The following is a 27,883-nucleotide window of genomic DNA, read 5'->3' as shown; positions in this document are numbered from 1 at the left end:
ACCACGAAAGCCATTGGCAGCACCGAGCTGGGGGGGGGCCATGGGGGGGGCTCTGGGCCCCACCACCACCACTGAGGGCCCCCCCCACCCATTTCGTTGCCAAAAAGCCCCCCCCAACACCCCCCCCAAAAAAAGACACATTTTCCTTGTAATATAGCTGTAAATGGACCAGACCCCCCCCACCCCCCCCGGGGAAACTGAGGCACGGGGGGGCCCCCACCCCCCTCCCGGCGGGGCCCCCCCTTGAAGCACAACCCCCCCCGCCCGGCTCCGGGGGGGCCCCGCCGCACTGTACATAGGGAATTGGGGCGAAAACGGCCCTGAACGGGCAAAACATCCAAAATTGGGGGGGGGGGGGCTAGGAGGGGAAAAACCCCCCCCAGGGCTTTGGGACCCCCCAGGACTTGGGGACCCCCCCAGGGCTTGGGGACCCCTCTGGATTTGGGGACCCCCCCCTAGGACTCGGGGACCCCCCCGGGTTGTGGGACCTCCCCCCAGGGGAATGAGGACCCGCCCCGGAATTGGGGACCCCCCCCGGCCTTGGGGACCCCCCCCAGGGCTTGGAGACCCCCTCCCAGGGCTTGGGGACCCCTGGATTTGGGGATCCCCCTCTAGGGCTCGGGGACCCCCCCCAGGGCTTGGGGACCCCCCCTGGATTTGGGGACCCCCCTCTAGGGCTTGGGGACCCCCCCAGGGGAATGGGGACCCCCCCAGGGCTTCGGGACCCCCCCCGGTTATTGGGGACCCCCCAGGGGAATGGGCCCCCCCCCAGGGTTTGGAGGCCCCCCTAGACCTCGGGGACCCCCCCAGGGTTATGGGACCCCCCCTGCTTTGGGGACCCCCCCCTGGATTTGGGGAGCCCTCCATGGGTTTTGCCCCCACCGGCCCCCCCAGGTTTGGGGGTGCCCCCGGCCCCCCCCTCACCGAGGCGGGGGGGCACCTCACAAACCAAAGACCTGGGTGGAGGGGGGGGGCTGATCTCCCCCCCCAGCTCTGGGGTATCAGGGCTCTTCCCTGGGGGGGGGGCGGGATTCTGGGGTCCCCCCGGGATTTTGGGATCCCCCCAGGATTTTGGCCCCCCCCGGGGTTTTGGGGTCCCCCCACACCGAGCCCCCGGTGTGCTGCCCCCCCTCCCCGGGGCCTCCCCCCCCGGATCCCTCCCCCCCCCCCGGTTTTGGGGGGCCCGGGGGGGGCCCCCCTTCCCCCCCCCCCATTCTGCCAAACCAACTTTGGGTCGAGTGCATTAAACCAACGAAAATCGGCAAAAACCGAGAAAACCCGCGAGAACGAGGGAAAAGGGACCGAGAGAGGGAGCGGCCCGGCCACCAAGGGGCCACCAGGGCCACCGCGGGGACAACCGGGGCCACCACAGGGCCACTGCGGGGACACCCGGGGACACTGCGGCCGCCACGGGACCAGCTAGGGACAGCCAGGGCCACCGTGGCCAGCACGGGGACAGCTGGGGCCACCGCAGCCACCATGGGGACAGCCAGGGCCACCGCAGGGACAGCCCAGGCCACCACAGGAGCAGCTGGGGCCACCACGGCCACCACAGGGATGGCCTGGACCACCGCAGGGACAGCCGGGGCCACCACGGGGACAGCCAGGGCCACCACAGGGACAGCTCAGGCCACCAGTGCCACCGTGGAGCAGTCAGGGCCACCGTAGGACCAGCCAGGGCCACCATGGACACCGCAGGGACAGCTGGGGCCACCACGGGACCAGCTGGGACCACCAGGGCCACCACAGGGGCAGCCAGGGCCACCATGGTCACTGCAGGGACAGCCGGGGCCACCACAGGGACAAGCAAGGCCACCACGGGAACAGGTGTGGCCACTGCAGGGGCAGCCAGGGCCACCATGGCCATCACAGGAACAGCTGGGGCCACCGTGGGGACAGCCAGGGCCACCACAGCCACCATGGGGACAGCCAGGGCCACCACAGGGACAGTCAGGGCCACCATGGGGATGGTCACAGCCACCATAGGGACAGTCAGGGCCATGGGGCAGGCCAGGGCCACCATGGGGATGGTCACGGCCACCACAGGGACGGTCAGGGCCACCATGGGGACAGCCAGGGCCACCACAGGGACAGTCAGGGCCACCATGGGGATGGTCACAGCCACCATAGGGACAGTCAGGGCCATGGGGCAGGCCAGGGCCACCACGGGAATGGCCAGGGCCACCACAGGGACAGTCAGGGCCACCATGGGGATGGTCACAGCCACCATAGGGACAGTCAGGGCCATGGGGCTGGCCAGGGCCACCATGGGGATGGTCACGGCCACCACAGGGACGGTCAGGGCCACCATGGGGACAGCCAGGGCCACCGTGGGGACGGCCAGGGCCACTGTGGGGACGGCCAGGCCAGAGCGGATGGAAACCAATAAAGGTGACACCAGTTCTTGGAGCGGGGCCGGAGGCGGGTCCTGTGTCCGGTTGTGCGTCCGGTTGTGCGATGGGGGTGGTTGTGGGCCTGGGCGGCGGTTGTAGGTCAGGTTGTGGGTTGGGTTGTGGGTCTGGGGGATAGTTGTGGGGTGGTTGTGGGTCACAGTTGTGGGTTGGGTTGTGGGTCTGGGGGGGGTAGTTGTGGGTCGGGTTGTGCGTCGGGGGTGGTTGTGGGTTGGGCCGGGGGTCACAGGAAGCAGTTGTGGGTCCGGGGGGCGGTTGTGGGGTGGTTGTGGGGTGGCTGTGGGCCTGCAGGACGGCTGTAGGGAGCGGTTGTGGGTTGGGTTGTGGGTCCGGCTGTGCATGTGGGGCGGCCGTGGGTCGCGGCGGCCGTGGGACCGGCTCCTCGGCGCATCCTGTCCCCGGATGTGGTGCAACCCTCGTGCGTCGCACGGGGCCCCGAGGTGCGAGCGGCCCGCGGGGGGGGGGGGGGGGGCACCGCGGGCTCGCACACGCGTGTGACACGCCAGCCCCACATGTGACACGCCGGCCCCACATGTGACACGCCAGCCCCACATGTGACACACCGGCCCCACATGTGACACGCCTGTGACACGTGTGTTCACCACTGCCCCGCACACGCGTGTGCTCCCCATGGGGACCTGCCCCCCCTCCCCGAGTTCCCTGGCCACGCCCCCTGTTCCTCGGCCCCGCCCCCGGCCCCGCCCCCGCCGCTTGGCCCCGCCCCCGCCGCTTGGCCCCGCCCCTGCCCCCAGGGCGGCTCCCCCCCCCCCCCGGGCCGTATAGGGCCCCTCCCGCCCCCGCTGCCGCCGCCGCGATGGGACCCGCTCGGCGCCTCCTGGGCCTCGGTGAGACCCGGGGGGGGCCTGGACCCCCCCCCGCCGGGACCCCCCCCCGGGGACCCCCCCCACCTCGGGACCCCCCCCCCCCCCGGGGTCCCGGTCCCCCCCCTCGGGGCTCGGCCACGTGGGTGCGGGGGGGCCCGGGTCGGTGCCGGAAAGGACCCAGGCGTCCGGCCCCCCCCCCCCCCCCCCCGTTTTAGGGGTCCCCCCCCGGGGGGACCCAGGCGTCCGGGGGGGGTGGCGGGGATCCGACCCGGACGCCTGGGCCCCTGCCTGCCCCGCCCGCGCCGGGGAGGGGGGGCTGGGCAGTGCCCGGACGCCTGGGCCCCCTCTGCCCGGGATGGGGGGGGGGGGAGCGGCACTCGGACGCCTGGGCCCCCCCCCTCCGTGCTATTTTGAGGTGGGGGGGGTCCTCGGTGCCGGACGCCTGGGCCCATTCGCGTTTGAAGGAGGGGGGGGCGGTGGTGGCCGGACGCCTGGGCCCGGCCCCCCCCCCCCCCCCGGCGGGGGCGGGGAGGGGGGGAGCGCCGCTCGGACGCCTGGGTCCCTTTCCCAGGCCGGGAAGGGGAAGTGGCGGGGGGGGGACTGGTTCCTCCTTCCCCCGCTTTTTTTTTTAGGGGGGGGAGTCCCCAAATTTGCCTACATTTGGGGGGGGGCAGCCCGGCCCCGGACTCCTGGGCCCCTTGGGGTGGGGGACAGCCCCACCCTCCCCAGTAGCTCCCGCTCTCCCAGTGCCTAGGGGTTACTGGGGGGGGGCATTTGGGGTGGGACCCCTGGGACCCCCCCCCAATTCGGGGCTGGACCCCACTGGGGGGGTGCTGTCCCCCCCTCCCAGCCGGGGGGGGGGTCACTGAGCCCCCCAGGGTGCCGGGGGGGGGGGGGTCTGGCCCGGACACCTGGGTCCCTTTCGGTGCCGTGGCCTGGGCGGTTTGGGGTGCCCGGACGCCTGGGCCCCCTTGGGGGGGGGCAGGGCCCCCAGGGATTCCCCCCCCAGCCATGACTCAGGGCGGAAGTGGGGGCGGGGGGGGCACCCATAGGTGACAGTGGTGCCTGGCAACATCCCGGTGTTGTCACAACACCCGGAGGGGGGGGGGGGGCACCCATCACCCTGCCTCAGTTTCCCGCCCCCCCAGCCATGGGGGGGGCTCAGGGCCCCCCCTTGCCTGTCTGGGGGGCAGGATGGGCCCGGGAGGGTCCCATGGCTGTGCCCCCCCCCGGATTAACCACCCCCCCCCTTTTGCAGGGCTCTGCCTGGTGCTGGGGGCTCGGCCCCCTCCCGGCCTTGCCAGTGAGTCTGGGGGCTGGGGGGGCTGGGGGTGCCGTGGGGCTGGCTGTGGGGTGCTATGGGGTGCTGTGGGGCTGGCTGAGGGGGGGTTTGGGTGCTATGGGGTGCCATGGGGCAGGCTGGGGGGGTCTGGGTGCAATGGGGTGCTGTTGGGCTGGCTGTGGGGTGCAATGGGGTGCTGTGGGGCTGGCTGAGGGGGGTTTGGGTGCTGTGGGGCAGGCTGGGGGGGATCAGGGTGCTATGCGGTGCTGTGGGGGCTGGCTGTGGGGTGCTATGGGTGCCGTGGGGCTGGCTGAGGGGGTCTGGGTGCTATAGGGCTGGGTGCAGGGTGCTATGGGGTGCCATGGGGCTGGCTGTGGGGTGCTATGGGTGCTGTGGGGCAGGCTGGGGGAGGGTCAGGGTGCTGGGGGGGCTATGGGGTGCCGTGGGGCAGGCTGGGGGGGGATCTGGGTGCTATGGGGTGCCATGGGGCTGGCTGTGGGGTGCTATGGGGTGCTGTGGGCAGGCTGGGGGAGGGTCAGGGTGCTATGGGGGGGCCGTGGGGCGCCGTGGGGCAGGCGGTGACGGGACCCGCAGGCACCATGGAGCTGTGCTCCGGGTGCGGGGAGGGGGCCGTGTGCTTCAACAGCACCCACTGCACCTGCCCCCCCGGGCTGCGGCCCCTCGGCCCCCAGGCCGTCTTCGACAGCCCCACCGAGGCCTGCGACGGTGACACGGGGGGGACACGGGGGGGGACACGGGGGGGCACAGGGACCCAGGGGACAAGGGGGGACACATGGGGGGGGAACCCAGGTTGTGGGGGGGCGCACAGGGGGCACATGGGGGGAAAAGGGGGGGGAGCGGGTGGGGATAACACATGGGGGGACCCCCAGGCTGGGGGGGACATTGGGGGGAGCAGGGGGACATGGGGGGGCCAAGTTGCAAGGGGGGGGGGAAACACGGGGGGGACCCCCAGGCTGGGGGGAGGGACCCTGTTTGTGGGGGGGGGGACATTGGGGGGACCCCCAGGCTGGGGGGGGACCCTGGTTGCAGGGGGGGACATGGGGGGGGACATGGGGGACCCCCAGGCTGGGGGAGGGGGATGGGGGGGACCTGGGAGGGGACCCTGGTTACAGGGGGGGGGCCATGGGGGGGGGCTCAGGCTGTGGGGGGGGCACTGGGGGACCCCAGGCTGGGGGGGATCCGGGGGGGGACCCCGCTTGCAGGGGGGGGACACTGGGGGGACCCCCAGGCTGGGGTGGTCAGGGGACACGGAAGCCCGGGGGGGGGGACAGGGGGCTGGGGGGGGGGCGGCGGGGGGGTGACGGTGCCTCGTCAGCGCAGACATTAACGAGTGCACGGAGCAGCCCCCCCCCATGTGCCCCGGCAACCGCGAGTGCCACAACACCCGCGGCAGCTACACCTGCACCTGCATCAGCGGCTACCGCGAGCCCCCCCCCGGCCAGGGCAGCGACTGCCTCGGTACTGCCCCCCCCGGGACCCCCCCGGGACCCCCGACCCCCCCGGGACCCCCAAATCCCCCCTGGGACCCCCAACACCCTGGGATCCCCGAACCCCCCCGGCTACCACAAGCCCCCCCCCCGGCCAGGGCAGCGACTGCCTTGGTACTGCCCCCCCGGGACCCCCCCGAGACCCCTGACCCCCCCCGGGACACCCAACACCCCTGGGATCCCCGACCCCCCCGGCTACCACAAGCCCCCCCCCGGCCAGGGCGGCGACTGCCTCGGTACTTGCCCCCCCAGGATACCCCCGGGACCCCTGACCCCCCCCCGGGACCACTGAACCCCCCCCGGGGCCCCTGACCCCCCCCGGACCCCCACACCCCTGGGACCCCCAAATCCCCTGGCTACCATAAGCCCCCCCCCGGCCAGGGCGGCGACTGCCTCGGTACCGGCCCCCCGGGACCCCCCCGGGACCCCCAACACCCCCTGGGACCCCCACATCCCCCCTGGGACCCCCCCCAAATCTCCCTGGGCCCCCCCGGACCCCCAAATCCCCCTTGGACTCCCCAAATCCCCCCCAACATCCTCCCAGGACCCCCAAAGCCCTTTGGGACCCCCCCCAGTGTCCCCCCCCCAGGATGTCACCCCCCCAGGTCTCCCTGTAGCCCCCCAACATCCCCCAGACCCCAAAAACCCTCTGCCCCCCCCACGTCCCCCCCCCACGAGTCCCCTTTCTTTAATGGGGGGGTCAAATTTGGGGGTGGCAGCCAGTTTGGGGGGGTCCCGGGGGTCCCAGCCCCCCCCCGGGGTCCGTGTTGTGGCATGTCACCGCGTGTCACCGTGTGTTGCTGCCCCCCCTCCGGGCGCCGCGGCGGGCGGAAGTGGCTCAAGGGCAGCTCAGGGCGGGAGTGCCCGGACGCCTGGGCCCCTCGGGCGGGGGGGGGCAGGGGAAGTCCCGGCCATGGCCGTGCGACAGCTCTTGCACGGGGAGGGGGGGGCAGCGTGCGAGGGCGCTCGTGCAAACGCGCTGTGCTGTTCACCGGCGTGCACGAGTGTGCAAGGGCCCGCGTGCAAAGCGCTTGTGTGCAGCCGTGCAGCCTCGCTGGCTGTTGTGCACAAGCGTGCAAGGGCCCGGCAGGCCCAGGCGCTGTCGTGCAAAGCGCTCGTGTGCAAACACACCTTGTTCACCCATGCACAAGTGTGCAAGAGCCGTGTAGACTCAGGTGCTGTTGTGCAAAGTGTTCGTGTGCAAACACGCCTTGTTCACCCATGCACAAGTGTGCGAGAGCCGTGTAGACTCAGGTGCTGTTGTGCAAAGTGCTCGTGTGCAAACACGCCTTGTTCACCGATGCACAAGTGTGCGAGAGCCGTGTAGACTCAGGTGCCGTTGTGCAAAGTGCTCGTGTGCAAAAACACCTTGTTCACCCATGCACAAGTGTGCGAGAGCCGTGTAGACTCAGGTGCTGTTGTGCAAAGCGCTCGTGTGCAAACACACCTTGTTCACCCATGCACAAGTGTGCGAGAGCCGTGTAGACTCAGGTGCTGTTGTGCAAAGTGTTCGTGTGCAAACACGCCTTGTTCACCCATGCACAAGTGTGCGAGAGCCGTGTAGACTCAGGTGCTGTTGTGCAAAGTGCTCGTGTGCAAACACGCCTTGTTCACCGATGCACAAGTGTGCGAGAGCCGTGTAGACTCAGGTGCCGTTGTGCAAAGTGCTCGTGTGCAAAAACACCTTGTTCACCCATGCACAAGTGTGCGAGAGCCGTGTAGACTCAGGTGCTGTTGTGCAAAGAGCTCGTGTGCAAACACGCCTTGTTCACTGATGCACAAGTGTGCGAGAGCTGTGTAGACTCAGGTGCCGTTGTGCAAAGTGCTCGTGTGCAAACACGCCTTGTTCACCAATGCACAAGTGTGCAAAAGCCATGTAGACTCAGGTGCTGTTGTGCAAAGTGCTTGTGTGCAAACATGCCTTGTTCACCAATGCACAAGTGTGCAAAAGCCATGTAGACTCAGGTGCTGTTGTGCAAAGTGCTCGTGTGCAAATGCACTATTTTGTTTGCTGTCGTGCACAACTGTGTAGGGAGCGTGCGAGTGCTCACGCACACGTGTGTTGTTCACCACTGCACAAGCGCGTGCGAGCCGCGCAGGCCCGGTTGCTGTTGTGCAAGGTGCTCACGTGCAATTGCTTTATCTATTTTGCCGTCGTGCACAAGCGTGCAAGGGCCGTGTGGGTGCACACGTGTGTTGTTCACCAGTGCACAAGCGCGTGGCAGCTTCATAGACCCAGTGTTGTGCAAAGCACTTGTGTGCAAACGTGCTTTGCTCGCCCTCGTGCACGAGCGTGCAAGGGCTGTGCTGTGCACGAGTGTGCAAGCGCGAGCGGGCAAGGTTCCTCGTGGCGTGCACGTGTTGTTCCCCGTGCACGAGCGCGCAGCCCCTTGCACGGACGGAGGCGCGCCGTGCGACGCCGCCTCGCAAGCGAGCGTGCCGCCGCCCCGGGGGGGGGCCCGGGGGGGGGGGGCTGAGGCCGGCGGCTCTCGTTGCAGACGTGGACGAGTGCCGGGAGGCGGCGGCGGGGCGGTGCCGCCCGCACGGGTTCTGCGTCAACCGCCCCGGCGGCTTCGCCTGCGCCTGCCGGCCCGGCTACGCCAAGAGCTCCCGCGACCCCCTGCGCCTCTGCACAGGTAGCGCCGCCGCCGCCGGGACCGGGGCCTCGTGGGGACACGCCGGGCGTGCACGGGGACCGGGGCCTCGTGGGGACACGCCGGGCGGGCGTGGGGACCGGGGCCTCGTGGGGACACGCCGGGCGGGCACGGGGACCGGACCCTCGTGGGGACACGCCGGGCGGGCACGGGGACTGGATCCTGGTGATTGCATGCCAGGTGTGCACAGGGACCGGATCCTCGTGGGGACACACCGGGCGGGCGCGGGGACCGGATCCTTGTGGGGATACGCCAGGTGGGCACGGGGACCGGGTCGCCGTGCAGATGCACCAGGCGTGCACAGGGACCGGGTCCCAGGCGTGCACGGGGACTGGATCCTCATGGGGACACACCGGGCGGGCGCGGGGACTGGACCCTCGTGGGGACACGCCGGGCGGGCACGGGGACCGGATCCTCGTGAGGACACGCCAGGCGGGCGCGGGGACCGGGTCGCCATGCAGATGCACCAGGCGTGCACGGGGACCGGATCCCAGGCGTGCACGGGGACCGGGTCCTGGGGATTGCACGCCAGGCATGCACGGGGACCGGACCCTCGTGGGGACACGCCGGGCGGGCGCGGGGACCGGATCCTCGTGGGGACATGCCGGGCGGGCGCGGGGACCGGGTCGCCGTGCAGATGCACCAGGCGTGCACAGGGACCGGATCCCAGGCGTGCACGGGGACCGGATCTCAGGCGTGCACGGGGACTGGGTCCTGGTGATTGCACACCGGGCGTGCACGGGGACCGGATCCTCGTGGGGACACGCCAGGCGTGCGTGGGGACCGGCTCCCCGTGCAGATGCACCAGGCGTGCACAGGGACCGGATCCCAGGTGTGCACGGGGACCGGATCCTCGTGGGGACATGCCAGGCGTGCACGGGGACCGGATCCCAGGCGTGCACGGGGACCGGATCCTGGTGATTGCACACCAGGCGTGCACGGGGACCGGATCCTCGTGGGGACACGCCGGGCGGGCGCGGGGACCGGATCCTCGTGGGGACACACCGGGCGGGCGCGGGGACCGGGTCGCCGTGCAGATGCACCAGGCGTGCACAGGGACCGGATCCCAGGCGTGCACGGGGACTGGGTCCTGGTGATTGCACACCGGGCGTGCACGGGGACCGGATCCTCGTGGGGACACGCCAGGCGTGCGTGGGGACCGGATCCTGGTGATTGCATGCCAGGCGTGCACAGGGACTGGATCCCAGGCGTGCACGGGGACCGGGTCCTGGGGATTGCATGCCAGGCGTGCACGGGGACCGGATCTCAGGCGTGCACGGGGACCCAATCCTGGTGATTGCACGCCAGGCGTGCACGGGGACCGGATCCTCGTGGGGACACGCCAGGCGTGCACAGGGACTGGATCCCAGGCATGCATGGGGACCGGATCCTGGGGATTGCATGCCAGGTGTGCATGGGGACCGGATCCCTGTGTGGACACACCCAGGCGTGCACGGGGACATGGATCCCCATGGGGACACGCTAGGCGTGCACAGGCACTGGATCCTGGTGCTTACGTGCCAGGCGTGCATGGGCACCGGATCCCAGGCGTGCACGGGGACCAGATCCCTGTGTGGACACACCAGGCGTGCACAGGCACCAGATCCTGGTGCTTACATGCCAGGCGTGCATGGGGACCGGATCCCAGGCGTGCACGCGCACCGGATCCTGGTGATTGCACGCCAGGCGTGCACGGGGACCAGATCCCTGTGTGGACACACCAGGCGTGCACGGGGACCGGATCCCTGTTGGGACACGCCAGGCGTGCGCAGGGACCGGATCCTCGTGCAGACACGCCAGGAGTGCACGGGGACTGGATCCCAGGCGTGCACAGGGACCAGACCCGGGGGATCACACACCAGGCGTGCACGGGGACCAGATCCCTGTGTGGACACACCAGGCGTGCACGGGGACACGGTGGTGAGGTCACACCGGGCGTGCACGAGGTCTGGCTCCCCGTGAGCTCACACCAGGCGTGCAAGGGGACCGGCTCCCCGTGCGGTCACGCCGGGCGTGCTCACGCGTGTCCCCGCAGACGTGGACGAGTGCCAGCAGCCGGTGTGCGGGGCCGGGGCGCAGTGCCGCAACACGCCCGGCTCGTACACGTGCGTGTGCCCCCCGGGGGGGGGCACCTGGGTCGCCGCCCGCGCCGCCTGCCACAGTGAGTCCGCCCCTCGCACGCCCCTCGCACGCCCCTCGCACGCCCCTTGCACGGGGCTGGTGTGCTCACGTGTGTGCTTGCACGTGGGAGTGCTCGTGTGTATTGGTTTGCACGGGGCTGGTGTGCTCACGTGTGCGTTTGCACGTGGGAGTGCTCACGTGTGTGTTCATGGCTTGCACGGGGTTTGCTCACGTGTGCGTTTGCACGTGGGAGTGCTCACGTGTGCGTGTGGTTTGCACGGGGCTGGTGTGCTCACGTGTGTGTTTGCACGTGGGAGTGCTCACGTGTGTGTGTGGTTTGCACGGGGCTGGTGTGCTCACGTGTGCGTTTGCACGTGGGAGTGCTCACGTGTGTGTTCATGGCTTGCACGGGGTTTGCTCACGTGTGCATTTGCACGTGGGAGTGCTCACGTGTGTATTGGTTTGCACGGGGCTGGTGTGCTCACGTGTGTGTTTGCACGTGGGAGTGCTCACGTGTGCGTGTGGTTTGCACGGGGCTGGTGTGCTCACGTGTGTGTTTGCACGTGGGAGTGCTCACGTGTGTGTGGTTTGCCCGGGGCTGGTGTGCTCACGTGTGTGTTTGCACGTGGGAGTGCTCACGTGTGCGTGTGGTTTGCACGGGGCTGGTGTGCTCACGTGTGTGTTTGCACGTGGGAGTGCTCGTGTGTGTGTGCGTTGCACAGAGCTGGTGTGCTCACTTGTGCATTTGCACACGGGTGTGCTCACTCGTGCGTGTGCATTGGTGCCTTGCACCGAGCGGGCGTGCTCACAGGGACTTTTGCACACGTGGCACTTCGCACACGGAAACACACGCGTGTGCACTCACGAGCAGTCTGCACAGCGCCGGCGGGCTCACGCGGCACTTTGCACACGCGTTACTTTGCACACGAGAGCGGTCGCACGTGTTGCCCGTGCACAAGCGTTTTGCACGGCGCCGCGGGGCTCGGGGGGGGGGTTTGCACACCCACGTGCGAGCGCACGGGTGCGGGGGGGGGGGCTTTGCACGCTCGCTGGTTGTGACGGCCGTGTCCGTGCGAGGCCCCGGGCCGCCGCCGCCCACGGGGCACGAGGACGTGCGAGGGGCCCAGCCGCCCCCCCCACGCCGCTCCCCGTGTCCCCCCCCCCAGACGACACCCCGCCCCCGCTGCCGCCGGAGCTCTGTCCCCAGGGGCAGGTGAGGGGGAGTGGCACCCGGTGGGGGGGGGACGCGTCACCCTGGGGGGGCCCTATGGCCTTGGGGGGGTCATGTCACCTTGGGGGGGGAGGAACATGTCACCCTAGGGGGTCCCTATGGCCTTGGGGGGGGACATGTCACCCTAGGGGGACCCGGGGGGGGACACGTCACCCTAGGGGGTCCCTATGGCCTTGGGGGGGGGACACGTCACCCTAGGGGGTCCCTATGGCCCTGGGGGGGGATGTGTCACCTTAGGAGGTCTCTATGCCCTGGGGGGGGACATGTCACCTTGCGGGGGACCCTGGGGCAGGACACGTCACCCTAGGGGGTCCCTATGGCCCTGGGGGGGGTCATGTCACCTTGGGGGGACCTGGGGGGGGGACATGTCACCCTAGGGGGTCCCTATGGCCCTGGGGGGGGGTCATGTCACCTTGGGGTGCCCCCAGGGCCACGGGAGGGGGAGGGGGAGGCGGCGCGGGGGGGTTGGTGCCAGCGGGGGGGTCCCGTGTCCCCCCCAGGAGCCCTGCGCGGTGACGGAGACCCTGGCCCGGCTCTACGGGGAGCTGGAGGGGGGGCTGGAGCCCCGCCGGTTCCTGCAGGTGGGGGCAGGGGGGGGGCCCGGGGGGGCACCGGGGGGGGCTCGGGGTGGCCCTGGGTGGGTGGGGCACCTCTTGGGGGCCTGGGGGTCTCTTGGGTGGGGGGGAACTTGGGGGGGATCCTGGGGGGGGGGTTCCTTGGGTGGGGGGGGCTGGGGGGGGTCTCAGGGGGTCCCAGGGGTCATGGGCAGGTTGGGGGGGGCCTGGGGGGTCCCTGAGGCGTGGGACAGTTTGGGGGGGCCCTGCGAGGGGTTGGGGGGGTCCTGGGGGGGGCTTGGGGGTCCTGGGGGGTCCCCAAGGCGTGGGGGGGGTTGGGGGGCCCTAGGGGAGGTTGTGGGGGTCCTGGAGGGTCCCCGAGGTGCGGGGCGGTTTGGGGGGGCCCTGGGGGGGTTATGGGGGTCCTGGGGTCCCCCGAGGCGCGGGACAGTTTGGGGGGGTCCTGGGGGGGGCTTGGGGGTCCTGGGGGTCCCCGGGGAGTGGGGCAGTTTGGGGGGGCCTTGGGGGGTCCCCGGGGCGTGGGGCAGTTTGGGGGTCCCTGGGTAGTTTGGGGGGGTCCTGGGGGGTCCCCGGGGCGTGGGGCAGTTTGGGGGTCCCTGGGTAGTTTGGGGGGGTCCTGGGGGGGTCCCCGAGGCGTGGGGCAGTTTGGGGGTCCCTGGGTAGTTTGGGGGGGTCCCCGAGGCGTGGGGCAGTTTGGGGGTCCCTGGGTAGTTTGGGGGGGTCCTGGGGGGTCCCCGGGGCGTGGGGCGGTTTGGGGGGGTCCTGGGGGGTCCCCGAGGCGGGGGGCAGTTTGGGGGGTGGCAGCGGTGTCCCCCCCCCCCCCGCAGGCGCTGGTGGCCGTCCTGGACGGGGCGCTGGGCTTGGCGGCCCTGGGGGCGGCGGGGGACGTGGTGGGGCGTCACCGCGAGGCCACCGCGCTGCTGGCCGCCACCGAGGAGCTGGTGCGGCGGGCGGCCGCCCGCCTGCCCGAGACCACCGTCACCGTCACCTCCGCCAACGGCACAGGTGGCCCCGAGGGGGGGCCCCGGCCCCCACGGTGTCCTCGTCCCCCACGATGTCCCCCCGTGGTGTCCCCGTCCCCCATGGTGTCCCTGGCCCCCATGATGTCCCCTCATGGTGTCCCCATCCCCCATGATGTCCTCGTCCCCCATGGTGTCCCCCCGTGGTGTCCCCGTCCCCCATGGTGTCCCTGGCCCCTATGGTGTCCCCTCGGGGTGTCCCCATCCCCATGATGTCCTCGTCCCCCACGGTGTCCCCCCGTGGTGTCCCCGTCCCCCATGGTGTCCCTGGCCCCTATGGTGTCCCTGTCCCCATGGTGTCCCCTTGTGGTGTCCCCATGTTCTATGGTGTCCTTGTCCCCCACGGTGTCCCCCCGTGGTGTCCCCATCCCCCATGGTGTCCCCCCGTGGTGTCCCCGTCCCCCATGGTGTCCCCAGCCCCACGTGTCCCCTCGTGGTGTCCCCATGTTCTATGGTGTCCTTGTCCCCCACGGTGTCCCCCCGTGGTGTCCCCATTCCCCATGGTGTCCTTGTCCCCCACGGTGTCCCCTCGGGGTGTCCCCATCCCCCATGGTGTCCCCCCGTGGTGTCCCCGTCCCCCATGGTGTCCCTGGCCCCCACGGTGTCCCCTCGGGGTGTCCCCATCCCCCATGGTGTCCCCTCATGGTGTCCCCATCCCCCATGGTGTCCTCGTCCCCCACGATGTCCCCCCGTGGTGTCCCCGTCCCCCATGGTGTCCCTGGCCCCTATGGTGTCCCCTCGTGGTGTCCCCATGCTCTATGGTGTCCCCATCCCCGATGGTGTCCCCTCATAGTGTCCCCATCCCCCGTGGTGTCCCCTCGTGGTGTCCCCATCCCCTACGGTGTCCCCGTCCCCCATAGTGTCCCCATCCCCCATGGTGTCCCCTCGTGGTGTCCCCATCCCCTACGGTGTCCCCGTCCCCCATAGTGTCCCATCCCCGATGGTGTCCCCTCGTGGTGTCCCCATCCCCTACGGTGTCCTTGGCCCCTACCGTGTCCCCGTCCCCCATAGTGTCCCCATTTCCCACGGTGTCCCCATGCTCTACGATGTCCTTGTCCCCCCCGGTGTCCCTCCATGGGGTTCCCAGTCCCCCGCAATGTCCCCTCACAGGGTCCCTGGTCCCCATGGTGTCCCCTCGCGGTGTCCCCGTTTCCCACGGTGTCCCCATCCTCTACAACGTCCTCGTCCCCCACGGTGTCCCTGTCCCCATGGTGTCCCTGCCATGTCCCTCTCCCCCCGGTGTCCCCTCCTGCTGTCCTGTCCCCCACGCCATCCCCGTGTCCTCGCGGGGGGGGTCCCCTGCTGCCCCCCTGTCCCCAGCCCTGGGCGTCCCCCCATGGGGGGGGGGGTGATGACACTGTCCCCATGCTGGGGGGTGACAAGTCCCCGTCCCCGTGCTGGGGGGGGTGACGACACGTCCCCGCCCCCCCCGCAGAGCTGCGCCTGGCCGTGCGCCGGGCCCCCCCCCGCAGCCCCCTGCGGCTCCAGGACCCCGAGGTGCAGCTGGAGGTGCCCGGAGAGGTGGCCGCCGACGGGGACACCGGTACGGGGGGGGGGGACACGGCTGGGGGGGGGGTCCGGGGGTTGGGGGGGTCCCGAGGGTGTGGGGCAGGGGGTCTTGGAGGTCCCTGGGGTGGGTTTGGGGGGTCCCAAGGGGGCTGGGGGGGCTGGGGCTCACGGGAGGTATCTGGGGGGGGTCCCTAGGGTGCTGGGGGGTCCCAAGGGTGCTGGGGGATCCCTAGGGTCCCTGGGAGGGGTCTGGGGGGGTCTCTAGGGTGCTGGGGGGGGTCCTGGGGCTCATGGGAGGTATCGGGGGGGTCCCTAGGGTGCTGGGGGGATCCCTAGGGTCCCTGGGAGGGGTCTGGGGGGTCTCTAGGGTGCTGGGGGGGTCCTGGGGCTCATGGGAGGTATCTGGGGGGTCCCTAGGGTGCTGGGGGTCCCTAGGGTCCCTGGGAGGGGTCTGGGGGGTCTCTAGGGTGCTGGGGGGGGTCCTGGGGCTCATGGGAGGTATCTGGGGGGGGTCCCTAGGGTGCTGGGGGTCCCTAGGGTGTCTGGGGGGTCTGGGGGGTCTCTAGGGTGCTGGGGGGGGTCCTGGGGCTCATGGGAGGTATCGGGGGGGTCCCTAGGGTGCTGGGGGGATCCCTAGGGTCCCTGGGAGGGGTCTGGGGGGTCTCTAGGGTGCTGGGGGGGGCTGGGGCTCACGGGAGGTATCGGGGGGGTCCCTAGGGTGCTGGGGGGATCCCTAGGGTCCCTGGGAGGGGTCTGGGGGGTCTCTAGGGTGCTGGGGGGGGCTGGGGCTCACGGGAGGTATCGGGGGGGTCCCTAGGGTGCTGGGGGGATCCCTAGGGTCCCTGGGAGGGGTCTGAGGGGTCTCTAGGGTGCTGGGGGGGTATTTGGATCACTGGGGGGGGGGTCTCCAGGGTGCTGGGGGGGGTATTGGAATCACCGGGGGGGGTCTCTGGGGCACTGAGGGGGTTTTTGGGGCACTTGGGGGGGTCTGGAGGTGCTGGGGGGGCCCGGGGGGGTCTCCAGGGTGCTGGGGGGGGTATTGAGATCACCGGGGAGGGTCTCTGGGGCACTGAGGGGGTCTTTGGGGCACTTGGGGGGGGTCTGGAGGTGCCTGGGGGGTCCGGGGGGGTCCCCAGGGTGCTGGGGGGGGGTATTGGGATCACCGGGGGGGGTGTCTGTGGGGCACTGGGGGGGTTTCTGGGGCCCCGGGGGGGGGTCTCTGAGGCACTGGGGGGGTCTGGAGGTGCCTGGGGGGCCCTGGGGGGGGGGTCTCCCAGGTACCGTGGGGGGGCGTGGGGGGGGGGGTCAGGGCTCAGCGGCGTGCCCCCCCCCGCAGGCTGGGCGCTGGCGGCCCTGCTCTCGCAGCGGGCGCTGGGCCGGGTGCTGGAGGGGGCGGCGGGGGTGCGCTGGGAGGGCTGGGAGCGCCTGGGCCCCCCCGGGGGCCGGGGCCGCCCCACCTACCGCGTCCTGTCGCCCGTGGCCTCCGCCTTCGTGGCCCGGGCCCGGCCCCCCCGCCGCGGCGACGTCACCCTCCGCTTCGCCCACCCGCCCCCGGTGAGACGGGGACCCCCCCAAAGGGGACGGGGACCCCCCCCAAAGGGGATGGGGACCCCCAAAGGGGGTGGGGACCCCCGGGAGGGGACGGGGACCCCCAAAGGGGATGGGACCCCCGGGGGGGCACTGGGACCCCCCCAAAGGGGATGGGGACCCCCAAAGGGGGTGGGGACCCCCGGGAGGGGACGGGGACCCTGAAAGGGGATGGGACCCCCGGGGGGGCACCGGGACCCCCCAAAGGGGACGGGGACCCCCAAAGGGAATGGGACCCCCCCGAAGGGCGTGGGGACCCCCAAAGGGAACAGGGACCCCCAAAAGGGGATGGGGACCCTCAGGAGAGGGCACGGACCCCCCAAGGGGGATGGGGACCCCCAAAAGGGGACAGGGTCCCCCAGGAGGGGACAGGGCCCCCCCAAAGGGGATGAGGATCTTTGGCAGGGGAGGGGGACCCGCAAAAGGAGACAGGGACCCCCGGGAGGGCATGGGGACCCCCAAAGCGGGTGGGGGTCTTTGGGAGGGGATGGGGACCCCCAAAAGGGGTGGAGACCCCCAGGAGAGGACAGGGACCCCCCCAAAGGACATAGGACCCCTCCAGGGTGATGGGGACCCCCCAGGGTGGTGGGGACCGCCCCAAGGTGGTAAGGAGCCCCCCCAGGGTAATAGGGACCCCCCAGGGTGGTGGAGACCCCCCCCCAGGGTGATGGGGATCCCCCAGGGTGATGGGGACCCCCCCAAGGTGGTAAGGAGCCCCCCCAGGGTAATAGGGACCCCTCCCCAGGGTGATGGGGACCCCCCAGGGTGGTGGGGACCCCCCAGGGTGGTCGGGACCCCCCCAAGGTGGTAAGGAGCCCCCCAGGGTAATACGGACCCCCCCAGGGTGGTGGGGACCCCCCCAAGGTGGTAAGGAGCCCCCCCCCAGGGTAAGGGACCCCCCCAGGGTGGTGTGGACCCCCCCTGGGTGATGGGGACCCCCCAGGGTGATGGGGACCCCCAAGCCCCCCTTCCCCAACGGGAGCAGGGCACCCTTGGACCCCCCTGCAGCGGGCGATGGGGGGGGGGCCCGCTGACCCCCCCCCGCCCCCGGCCCCCCAGGACCCCCGGCGCGGCGGGCGGCTGCTCTGCGCCTTCTGGCACCCCGAGCGGCAGCGGTGGGCGACCGACGGGTGCCGGCTGGTGGCCACGGCCAGCGGCCCCCCCGGCAGCACCTGCGCCTGCGACCACCTCACCAGCTTCGCCGTGCTGCTCGCCTTCTACGAGCCCGAGGTGGGGGGGCCCCGGACCCCCCGGGACCCCCCAGGCCCCCCTGGACCCTCCCAACCTCCCCTGGGACCCCTGAACCCCCCCGGACCCCATCAACCCCCCCCGGGAACCCGCAGACCCCCCTGGACCCCCCCAACCTCCCCTGGGACCCCTGAACCCCCCCGGACCCCACCAACCCCCCCGGGAACCCCCAGACCCCCCTGGACCCTCCCAACCTCCCCTGGGACCCCTGAACCCCCCCCGGACCCCACCAACCCCCCTGGGACCCCCCAGACCCCCCTGGACCCTCCCAACCTCCCCTGGGACCCCTGAACCCCCCCCGGACCCCACCAACCCCCCCGGGACCCCCCAGACCCCCCTGGACCCTCCCAACCTCCCCTGGGACCCCTGAACCCCCCCGGACCCCACCAACCCCCCCGGGACCCCCCAGACCCCCCTGGACCCCCCCCAACCTCCCCTGGGACCCCTGAACCCCCTTGGACCCCACCAACCCCCCTGGGACCCCCCAGACCCCCTGGACCCCCCCCAACCTCCCCTGGGACCCCTGAACCCCCTTGGACCCCCCCGGGACCCCCCAGGCCCCCCTGGACCCTCCCAAACTCCCCTGGGACCCCTGAACCCCCCCGGACCCCACCAACCCCCCCGGGACCCCCAGACCCCCCTGGACCCCCCCAACCTCCCCTGGGACCCCTGAACCCCCCCGGACCCCACCAACCCCCCCGGGAACCCGCAGACCCCCCTGGACCCCCCAACCTCCCCTGGGACCCCTGAACCCCCCCGGACCCCACCAACCCCCCCGGGACCCCCCAGGCCCCCCTGGACCCTCCCAAACTCCCCTGGGACCCCTGAACCCCCCCGGACCCCACCAACCCCCCCAGGAACCCGCAGACCCCCCTGGACCCCCCCAACCTCCCCTGGGACCCCTGAACCCCCCGGACCCCACCAACCCCCCCGGGAACCCGCAGACCCCCCTGGACCCCCCCAACCTCCCCTGGGACCCCTGAACCCCCCCCGGACCCCACCAACCCCCCCGGGGACCCCCAAAACCCTGGACCCTCCCAACCTCCCCCAGGACCCCTGAACCCCCCCGGGACCCCTGAAACCCCCCAACCTCCCCTGGGACCCCTGAAACCCCCAGACCCCCCCAGCCCCCCTGGGACACCCAAAACCCCCCCAACCTCTCCCAGGACCCTCGGACCCCCCCGGGATCCCCCCAGACCTCCAAAATCCCCCTGAACCCCCAAAACCTGCCCTGGAACCCCTAAAACTCCTCTGGGACCTCTGATACCCCCCAAACCCTTCCCAGGACCCCCTGGGATCCCCCCCCCGGACCCTTGGGACCCCCCCCAAATCACCTGGACCCCCAACTCCCCCCCCCAGGACCCCTAAAGCCCCCCTGGGATCCCTGAACCCCCCCCGAGATCCCCCAACCCCTTCCCAGGACCCCTGGGACCCCCAAAAGGCCCAGGAACCCCCCCCCAGCCCCATGTGGGACCCCCCCCGAAATCCCCATGGGCCACCCTAGAGCACCCTAAGGCCCCCCCCCCCGCCTTGCACCCCTACACCCCCCCCGACTCCTGGGTGCCCTGAGCCACATGGGGAAACTGAGGCACGGTGGGGTGGGGAGGGACCCAGGCGTCCGGGTCCCCTCTGGCCGAGGGGGGGGAATCTGACGTCCCTGTCCCCCCCCCGCCCAGGATTGGGGCCTGGACGTGGTGACCAAGGTGGGGCTGTCGCTGTCGCTGCTGTGCCTGCTGCTGGCCATCGTCACCTTCCTCTTCTGCCGGGCGCTGCAGGGGCTGCGCACCACCATCCACCTGCACCTCTGCGCCACCCTCTTCGTGGCCTACGCCCTCTTCCTGCTGGGCATCGAGCGCACCGCCGACCGGGTGGGCCCTCGTGCGCGGGCGTGCAAGGGGCGGTGCGCGTGCAAGGGGCTGGCGGGTGACCGGGGCGGCAGGGAGGGGGCCTTGGCGGGGCTTGCACGGGGCTGGCTGCGCAAGGGGAGGCTGCAGGGGCACTTGTGCAAGGGGAGGTCCTCGTGCAAGGGTGTGCAATGGCGTGCAAGGGGCCGGCGGGTGACCGGGGCAACAGGGAGGGGGCCTTGGCGGGGCTTGCACGGGGCTGGCTGCGCAAGGGGAGGCTGCAGGGGCACTTGTGCAAGGGGAGGTCCTCGTGCAAGGGTGTGCAATGGCGTGCAAGGGGCCGGCGGGTGACCGGGGCAACAGGGAGGGGGCCTTGGTTGGGCTTGCACGGGGCTGGCAGCCCAAGGGGAGGCTGCGGGGGCACTTGTGCAAGGGGAGGTCCTCGTGCAAAGGCGTGCAATGGCGTGCAAGGGGCTGGCGGGCAACCAGGGCGGCAGGGAGGGGGCCTTGGCGGGGCTTGCACGGGGCTGGCAGCCCAAGGGGAGGCTGCAGGGGCACTTGTGCAAGGGGACGTCCTCGTGCAAAGGTGTGCAATGGCGTGCAAGGGGCCGGTGGATGCCTGGGGTGGCAGGGAGGGGGCCTTGGCGGGGCTTGCACGGGGCTGGCAGCCCAAGGGGAGGCTGCAGGGGCACTTGTGCAAGGGGAGGCCCTCGTGCAAGGGTGTGCAATGGCGTGCAAGGGGCTGGTGGATGCCCGGGGTGGCAGGGAGGGGGCCTTGGCGGGGCTTGCACGGGGCTGGCTGCGCAAGGGGAGGCTGCAGGGGCACTTGTGCAAGGGGAGGTCCTCGTGCAAGGGCGTGCAATGGCATGCAAGGGGCCGGCGGGTGCCCAGGGGGGTGGGCTGGGGTCTGTGGCGGGGCTTGCACGGGGCTGGCAGCCCAAGGGGAGGCCGCGGGCGCGCTCGTGCGAGGGGAGGCCCTTGTGCAAGGTGTGCAATGGCGTGCAAGGGGCCGGTGGGTGCCTGGGGTGTTGGGCTGGGGACTGTAGTGGGCCTTGCACCGGGCTGGCTGTACCAGGGGAGGCTGCAGGGGCACTTGTGCAAGGGGAGGTGCTTGTGCAAAGGCATGCAATGGCGTGCAAGGGGCTGGCGGGTGCCCAGGGGGGTGGGCTGGGGTCTGTGGCGGGGCTTGCACGGGGCTGGCAGCACAAGGGGAGGCTGCAGGGGCCCTCGTGCAAGGGGAGGTGCTTGTGCAAGGGCGTGCAATGGCGTGCAAGGGGCCGGCGGGTGCCTGGGGTGTTGGGCTGGGGGCTGTAGTGGGGCTTGCACGGGGCTGGCAGCCCAAGGGGAGGCTGCAGGGGCACTTGTGCAAGGGGAGGTCCTCGTGCAAGGGTGTGCAATGGCGTGCAAGGGGCTGGCGGGCAACCGGGGCATCAGGGAGGGGGCCTTGGCGGGCCTTGCACGGGGCTGGCAGCCCAAGGGGAGGCTGCAGGGGCACTTGTGCAAGGGGAGGTGCTTGTGCAAGGGCATGCAGTGGCGTGCAAGGGGCCGGCGGGTGCCTGGGGTGTTGGGCTGGGGTCTGTGGCGGGCCTTGCACGGGGCTGGCAGCCCAAGGGGAGGCCGCGGGGCGCGCTCGTGCGAGGGGAGGCCCTGGTGCGAGGCGTGCGATGGCGCGCAGACGGCGTGCGCGGTGGTGGCGGGGCTGCTGCACTTCTCCTTCCTGGCGGCTTTCTGCTGGATGGGGCTGGAGGGGCTGCACCTCTACCTGCTGCTGGTGCGCGTCTTCGCCCCCTCGGCCCTGCGCCGCTGGCACCTGCTGCTCGCCGGCTACGGGCTGCCCGCCCTCGTCGTGGCCGCCTCCGCCGCCGCCTTCCCCCAGGGCTACGGCACCGAGCGCCAGTGAGTGCGCGCCCCTCGTGCGAGAGCCCCTCGTGCAAGATCCCTCGTGCGAGAGCCCCTCGTGCGAGAGCCTCTGCGTGTGAGAGCCCCTTGTGTGAGAGCCCCCATGTGCGAGAGCCCCTCGTGCGAGAGACCCTCATGCAAGAGCCTCCTTGTGCAAGAGCCCCTGCGTGTGAGAGCCCCCTCGTGCAAGAGTCCCTCGTGCGAGAGCCTCTGCGTGTGAGAGCCCCCTTGTGCAAGAGCCCTGCGTGCAAGAGCCCTGCATGCGCGAGCCCCTCGTGCAAGAGCCTGTGTGTGCAAGAGCCCCTCGTGCAAGATCCCTCTCGTGCGAGAGACCCTTGTGCAAGAGCCCCGTGTGCGAGAGCCCCTTGTGCGAGACCCCCCCACGTGTGAGTTCCCCTCGTGCGAGAACTCCCTCCCCTGTGGTCTTCCTTGTGCGAGAGCCCCGCGTGCGAGTTCCCCTCGTGCGGGAGCCCCACGTGCGGGAGCCCCACGTGCAAGAGCCCTGCGTGTGAGAGCCCCCTCGTGCAAGAGCCCCGTGTGTGAGCCCCCTCGTGCAAGACCCCCGTGTGCGAGAGCCCCTCGTGCAAGAGCCCCGTGTGCCCGAGCCCCGCGTGCGAGACCCTCTCGTGCAAGTCCCTCGTGCGAGAACCCCGTGTGTGAGAGCCCCCACGTGCAAGAGCCCCATGTGCCAGAGCCCCTCGTGCAAGAGTCCCTCATGCAAGAGCCCCTCATGTAAGAGCCCCTCATGCAAGAACCTCCTTGTGCAAGAGCCCCCGCGTGTGAGAGCTGCCTCCCCTGTGGCTTCCCTCGTGCGAGACCTCCCTCGTGCAAGAGCCCCTCATGTGAGAACCCCCTCGTGCGAAAGCCCCATGTGTGAGAGCCCCTGCGTGCAAGAGCCCCTCGTGCAAGAGCCCCCTTGTGCGAGAGCCCCCTCGTGTGAGAGCCCCTGTGTGCAAGAGTCCCTCGTGTGAGAGCACCTTCCCCTGGGTCTCCCTTGTGCAAGAGCCCCCTCGTGCAAAAGCCACTCGTGCAAGAGCCCCTCGTGCAAGAAATCCCTCCCCGGGGCCTCCCTCGTGTTAAGAGCTCCCTCGTGCAAGAGCTCCCTCGTGCAAGAGCCCCTCGTGCAAGACCCCCCCCGCGTGCGAGAGCCCCTCGTGCGAGATCCTCCTCCCCTGTGACCCCCCTCGTGCAAGAGCCCTCTTGTGCAAGAGCCTCTTGTGCAAGAGCCCCTCGTGCAAGAGCCCCCTCGCACGCGCGGGACCCCCTTGGCAGGCATCGCACCTGCGCTGCCCCCACCGCCCAGGCCCCCCCCAGTGCCCCCAGCCCGGCCCTCTCCAGTGCTCCCAGTTCCCCCAGTGCCCCCCGGCGCGGCCCCGCCCCCGGCGTCCCCAGTGTCCCCAGTGTCCCCAGCGTCCCCGGTGCCGTCCCCAGCTGCTGGCTCTCGCTGGACCGTGGCTTCCGCTGGAGCTTCCAGGCGCCCGTCTGCGTCATCATCGCGGTGAGCCCCTGTCCCCCCCCCGTGTCCCCCCCCAGTGTCCCCAGTGTCCCCCCAGTGTCCCCAGTGTCCCCTGTGTCCCCTGTGTCCCCTGTGTCCTTCCCCGTGTCCCCCCAGGTCCCCTTGTGTCCCCGCGGCCCCGGTGTCAGTCAGCCCCCGTGTGTCCTTGTGTGTCCCCCCCCGTGTCCCTGGTGTCCCCCCCCGTGTCCCCGGTGTCACCCAGTGTCACCCCGTGCAGGTCAACGCCGTCATCTTCGTCATCACCATCTGGAAGCTGGTGCAGAAGTTCAGTGACGTCAACCCCGACATGGGGCACCTGCGGCGCATGAGGTGGGCACGAGGGCGCACGAGGATGCACGAGGGCGCACGAGGGTGCACGAGGGCTCACGAGGGTGCATGAGGGCAGCGGGGGCCTGGGGGGGCCCGGGGGGGCAGGTGGGGGGGGCTTCTTGTGCAAGGCCTTGGCGTGAGCGAGAGGGTCCTCGTGCAAATCCCTTGGGTGAGGGGGAGGTTCCCCAGGTGAGAAGGCTCCTCGTGCAAGGAGAGCCCATGTGCAAGGAGCTCCCTCGTGCAAGGGGCTCCCTTGTGCAAGGAGCTCCCTCATGCAAGGAGGCCCCCCGTGCGAGGAGGACCCTTGTGCAAGGAGACTGCTTGTGCAAAGGGCTCCCTCGTGCAAGGGCTCCCTCGTGCAAGGGGCTCCCTCATGTGAGGGGTCCCTCATGCAAGGGCTCCCTCGTGCAAGGAGCTCCCTCGTGTGAGGAGCTCCCTCGTGCGAGGAGGTCCCTCATGTGAGGACCCTCGTGCAAGGAGGACCCTTGTGCAAGGAGACTGCTTGTGCAAGGAGCTCCCTTGTGCAAGGGCTCCCTCGTGCAAGGAGCTCCCTCATGCGAGGGGGTCCCTCGTGCAAGAGCTCCCTCGTGCAAGGAGCTCCCTCATGCGAGGGGGTCCCTCGTGCAAGAGCTCCCTCGTGCAAGGAGCTCCCTCATGCGAGGGGGTCCCTCGTGCAAGAGCTCCCTCGTGCAAGGAGCTCCCTCATGCAAGGGCTCCCTTGTGCAAGGGGCTCCCTCGTGCAAGGAGATCCCTCGTGTGAAGAGGTCCCTTGTGTGAGGAGCTCCCTCGTGCAAGGAGGTCCCCTGTGCAAGGAGGACCCTTGTGCAAGGAGACTGCTTGTGCAAGGGGCTCCCTCATGCGAGGGGTCCCTCGTGCAAGGAGCTCCCTCATGTACGGGCTCCCTCATGCAAGAGCTCCCTCGTGCAAGGGCTCCCTCGTGCAAGGAGCTCCCTCATGTACGGGCTCCCTCGTGCAAGAGCTCCCTCGTGCAAGGAGCTCCCTCATGTAAGGGCTCCCTCGTGCAAGGAGCTCCCTCGTGCAAGGGCTCCCTCGTGCGAGGAGCTCCCTTGTGCAAGGAGGTCCCCCGTGCAAGGAGGACCCTTGTGCAAGGAGACTGCTTGTGCAAGGGGCTCCCTCGTGCAAGGGCTCCCTCGTGCAAGGAGCTCCCTCATGTAAGGGCTCCCTCGTACAAGGGATCCCTCGTGCAAGGAGCTCTCTCGTGCAAGGAGCTCCCTCAGGTAAGGGCTCCCTCGTGCAAGGGCTCCCTCGTGCGAGGAGCTCCCTCGTGCAAGGAGGTCCCCTGTGCAAGGAGGACCCTTGTGCAAGGAGACTGCTTGTGCAAGGAGCGCCCTCATGTAAGGGCTCCCTCGTGCAAGGGGCTCCCTCGTGCAAGGGCTCCCTCGTGCGAGGAGCTCCCTCGTGCGAGGAGCTCCCTCGTGCAAGGGCTCCCTCGTGCGAGGAGCTCCCTCGTGCAAGAGCTCCCTCGTGCAAAGGGCTCCCTCGTGCAAGGGCTCCCTTGTGCAAGGAGCTCCCTCATGTACGGGCTCCGTCGTGCAAGAGCTCCCTCGTGCAAGGGCTCCCTTGTGCAAGGGGCTCCCTCGTGCAAGGAGTGCCCTCGTGCAAGGAGCTCCCTCGTGCAAGGAGCTCTCTCGTGCAAGAGCTCCCTCGTGCAAGAGCTCCCTCGTGCGGGGGGCGGGCGGGCAGCGCGAGGCCTGGCGTCGCCGGGGCGGTGCGGGCGTGCACGGGTGTGCGTGGCCCCTCGTGCGCGGCCCTCGTGCGAGCGTGTCCCCCCCCCCCCCCGTGCGCGGCAGGGTGCTGACGGTGACGGCGGTGGCGCAGCTCTGCCTGCTGGGCACCACGTGGGCGCTGGGGCTGCTGCAGCTGGGGCCCCGCTCCCTGCCCCTCTCCTACCTCTTCAGCCTCCTCAACTGCGCCCAGGGCCTCTTCATCCTCGCGCTGCACTGCCTGGCGCACCCCCAGGTGCGTGTGCCCCCCCCCCCGGGCGACGGGGGCCTCGTGCGACGGGGGCCTCGTGCAACGGGGGGGGCCTTGTGCAACAGGGTCCTCGTGCATTGGGGGTTCTTGTGCAATGGGGTGCTCGAGCAAGGGGGTCCTTGTGCATCAGGGTGTCCCTGCATATTGGGGGGGTGCTTGTGCATCGGGGGGTGCTTGTGCAACAGGGGTGCTTGTGCAACGGGGTCCTTGTGCATCAGAGTGTCCCTGTGTAGCGGGGGGAGGCCTTGTGCATTGGGGGGTCCTTGTGCAACGGGGTCCTCGTGCAACGGGGGGTCCTTGTGCAACAGGGGTGCTCGAGCAAGGGGGTCCTTGTGCATGGGGGGGGCCTTGTGCAATGGGGTCCTCGTGCATGGGGGGGCCTTGTGCAATCGGGTCCTCGTGCATCAGGGTGTCCTTTTGTATTGGGGGTCCTCGTGCATTGGGGGTCCTCGTGCAACAGGGGTGCTTGTGCAACAGGGGTGCTTGTGCAATGGGGTCCTTGTGCATCAGGGTGTCCCTGTGTAGCGGGGGGGTCCTCGTGCATCGGGGATGCTTGTGCAACAGGGGTCCTTGTGCAATGGGGTCCTTGTGCATCAGGGTATCCCTGTGTATTGGGGGGGGTCCTCGTGCATCGGGGGTGCTTGTGCAATAGGGTCCTTGTGCATCAGGGTGTCCCTGTGTAGCGGGGGGGTCCTTGTGCATCGGGGGTGCTTGTGCAACAGGGGTGCTTGTGCAATGGGGTCCTTGTGCATCAGGGTGTCCCTGTGCATCGGGGGGTCCTCGTGCAACAGGGGTGCTTGTGCAACGGGGTCCTCATGCATCAGGGTGTCCCTGTGTATTTGGGGGGGGTCCTCGTGCAACAGGGGTCCTCGTGCAATGGGGTCCTTGTGCATCAGGGTGTCCCTGTGTAGCGGGGGGGGGTCCTCGTGCAACAGGGGTGCTTGTGCAACGGGATCCTCATGCATCAGGGTGTCTGTGTGTATCGGGGGGTCCTTGCGCATTGGGGGTCCTTGTGCACCGGGGCCCTTGTGCAATGGGCTCCTCGTGCGCTGGGATCCTTGTGCACCGGGGTCCTCGTGCACTGGGGCCCTCGTGCACTGGGATCCTCGTGCACCGGGGGCCCTCGTGCACCGGGGTCCTCATGCACTGGGGCTCCTCGTGCACTGGGGTCCTCGTGCACCGGGGTCCTCGTGCGCGCGTGCCCCTCGTGCGCGGCCCTCGTGCGAGGCGCTGGTGCGAGGCGTGCGGTGCCGGGCGCAGGTGCGGGACGCTTACCGGGCCTGGCTGTGCCCCGGGGCCAAGCGCTACGCCGAGTTCAGCAGCTCCGGCAGCACCTTCAGCTCGCGGGTGAGCGCCGGACGCCTGGGCCCCCCGGACGCCTGGGCCCCGCCGCCGCGCGGGGGGGGGGTGTGGGTGTGTCCCCCCCCCCGCTGACCCCCTGCCCCCCCCCAGGTGCCCCGGCAGGAGTCGGGCATGTAGCCGTGCGAGGCGGGGCCGTGCAAGACCCCTCGCACGAGGACGCGGGGGGGGCTGCCCCCCCCCAGGCTCACGCCAGCACTTTCCTGCTTCGGCTGCGGTACAGCACCCTCCGCCCCCCCCCGGCACCCATGGGTGCCCCCCCAGCCTGGGGGCTCCTCTGGGTGCCCCCCCCGGGGGGGCGGCGTGGGGGGGCGGGTAATTATTAAAGGTGTTTTCACGTTTTCACAAGGACCCGGGTGTGCGGGGGGGGGCGCTTGTGGCTTCCCAGTGTCTCCCAGTGCTCCCAGTTCCCTTCCCAGTGCCCCTCCAGTGCTCCCAGTGCCCCCCTGCGTCCTCCCAGTGTCCCCCAGTGCTCCCACTGCTCCCAGTGTCCCCACGTGTGTCCCCCACGCCCTCCCAGTGTCCCCAGTGCTCCCAGTGACTTCCCCAGTGCTCCCACTGCTCCCAGTGTCCCCACTTGTCTCCCCTGTGCCCTCCCAGTGTCCCCAGTGCTCCCAGTTCCCTTCCCAGTGCCCCTCCCAGTACTCCCAGTGCCCCCCTGCACCTTCCCAGTGTCCCCCAGTGCTCCCAGTTCCCTTCCCAGTGCCCCTCCCAGTACTCCCAGTGCCCCCCTGCACCTTCCCAGTGTCCCCCAGTGCTCCCAGTTCCCTTCCCAGTGCCCCCTCCAGTGCTCCCAGTGCCCCTCTGTGTCCTCCCAGTGCCCCCAGTGCTCCCAGTTCCCTTCCCAGTGCTCCCTGTGCCCCCTGCATCCTCCCAGTGTCCCCAGTGCTCCCAGTGCCCCCCTGCAACTTCCCAGTATCCCCAGTGCTCCCAGTGCCCCCCTGCAGCCTCCCAGTGTCCCCAGTGCTCCCAGTTCCCTTCCCAATGCTCCC

General features: G+C 70.8%; 2 protein-coding genes across 6 annotated transcripts; one reads left to right on the top strand and one right to left on the bottom strand.

Annotated features, from left to right (window-relative positions):
* The first annotated feature begins 3,183 nt into the window (after positions 1–3,183).
* ADGRE5 (adhesion G protein-coupled receptor E5) lies at positions 3,184–27,242 on the top strand. Of its 5 annotated transcripts, none has more exons than XM_064504694.1 (19): positions 3,184–3,256; positions 4,494–4,538; positions 5,112–5,243; positions 5,859–5,996; positions 8,524–8,661; positions 10,715–10,840; positions 11,967–12,013; positions 12,535–12,612; positions 13,434–13,611; positions 15,061–15,168; positions 16,471–16,688; positions 17,781–17,951; positions 19,646–19,837; positions 21,489–21,709; positions 23,144–23,210; positions 23,446–23,537; positions 25,349–25,517; positions 26,793–26,879; positions 26,985–27,242. In XM_064504694.1, the coding sequence occupies exons 1-19, from the start codon at positions 3,226–3,228 to the stop codon at positions 27,009–27,011; spliced, it is 2,265 nt and encodes a 754-aa protein (XP_064360764.1). In that variant the 5' UTR covers positions 3,184–3,225; the 3' UTR covers positions 27,012–27,242. The 5 variants fall into 5 exon arrangements, with proteins under 5 accessions (XP_064360764.1, XP_064360763.1, XP_064360765.1 ...); XM_064504693.1 differs by having other exon boundaries at positions 12,532–12,612; XM_064504695.1 differs by lacking the exon at positions 10,715–10,840 and having other exon boundaries at positions 12,532–12,612.
* LOC135327120 (uncharacterized) lies at positions 18,041–19,461 on the bottom strand. The gene is made up of 3 exons (XM_064504692.1): positions 19,380–19,461; positions 19,168–19,281; positions 18,041–18,177 (listed from the first exon to the last, which is right to left on the bottom strand). Exons 1-3 carry the CDS (start codon positions 19,459–19,461, stop codon positions 18,041–18,043), a joined length of 333 nt encoding a protein of 110 aa, XP_064360762.1.
* Positions 27,243–27,883: the final 641 nt, after the last annotated feature.

The sequence above is a fragment of the Dromaius novaehollandiae genome, unplaced genomic scaffold (assembly GCF_036370855.1).
Source record: "Dromaius novaehollandiae isolate bDroNov1 unplaced genomic scaffold, bDroNov1.hap1 HAP1_SCAFFOLD_154, whole genome shotgun sequence".
Taxonomy (NCBI): Eukaryota; Metazoa; Chordata; class Aves; order Casuariiformes; family Dromaiidae; genus Dromaius; species Dromaius novaehollandiae.
Note: the sequence above shows the minus strand (reverse complement) of the source record. Positions and strands in the feature narration are given on the sequence as shown.

Coding starts and splice junctions, on each gene's coding strand:
- ADGRE5 (XM_064504693.1), top strand. CDS start 3,226: ATGGGACCCGCTCGGCGCCTCCTGGGCCTCG. Junction 13,612..15,060: donor CACCTCCGCCAACGGCACAG/GTGGCCCCGAGG, acceptor CCCCCCCCGCAG/AGCTGCGCCTGGCCGTGCGC. Junction 19,838..21,488: donor TCGAGCGCACCGCCGACCGG/GTGGGCCCTCGT, acceptor GATGGCGCGCAG/ACGGCGTGCGCGGTGGTGGC.
- LOC135327120 (XM_064504692.1), bottom strand. CDS start 19,461: ATGGGGATTTCGGGGGGGGTCCCACATGGGGCTGGGGGGGGGTTCCTG. Junction 19,282..19,379: donor CCCAGGGGTCCTGGGAAGGG/GTTGGGGGATCT, acceptor GGGGGTCCCAAG/GGTCCGGGGGGGGGATCCCA. Junction 18,178..19,167: donor GGTTCAGGGGGATTTTGGAG/GTCTGGGGGGAT, acceptor GGGGGGGTTCAG/GGGTCCCAGGGGAGGTTGGG.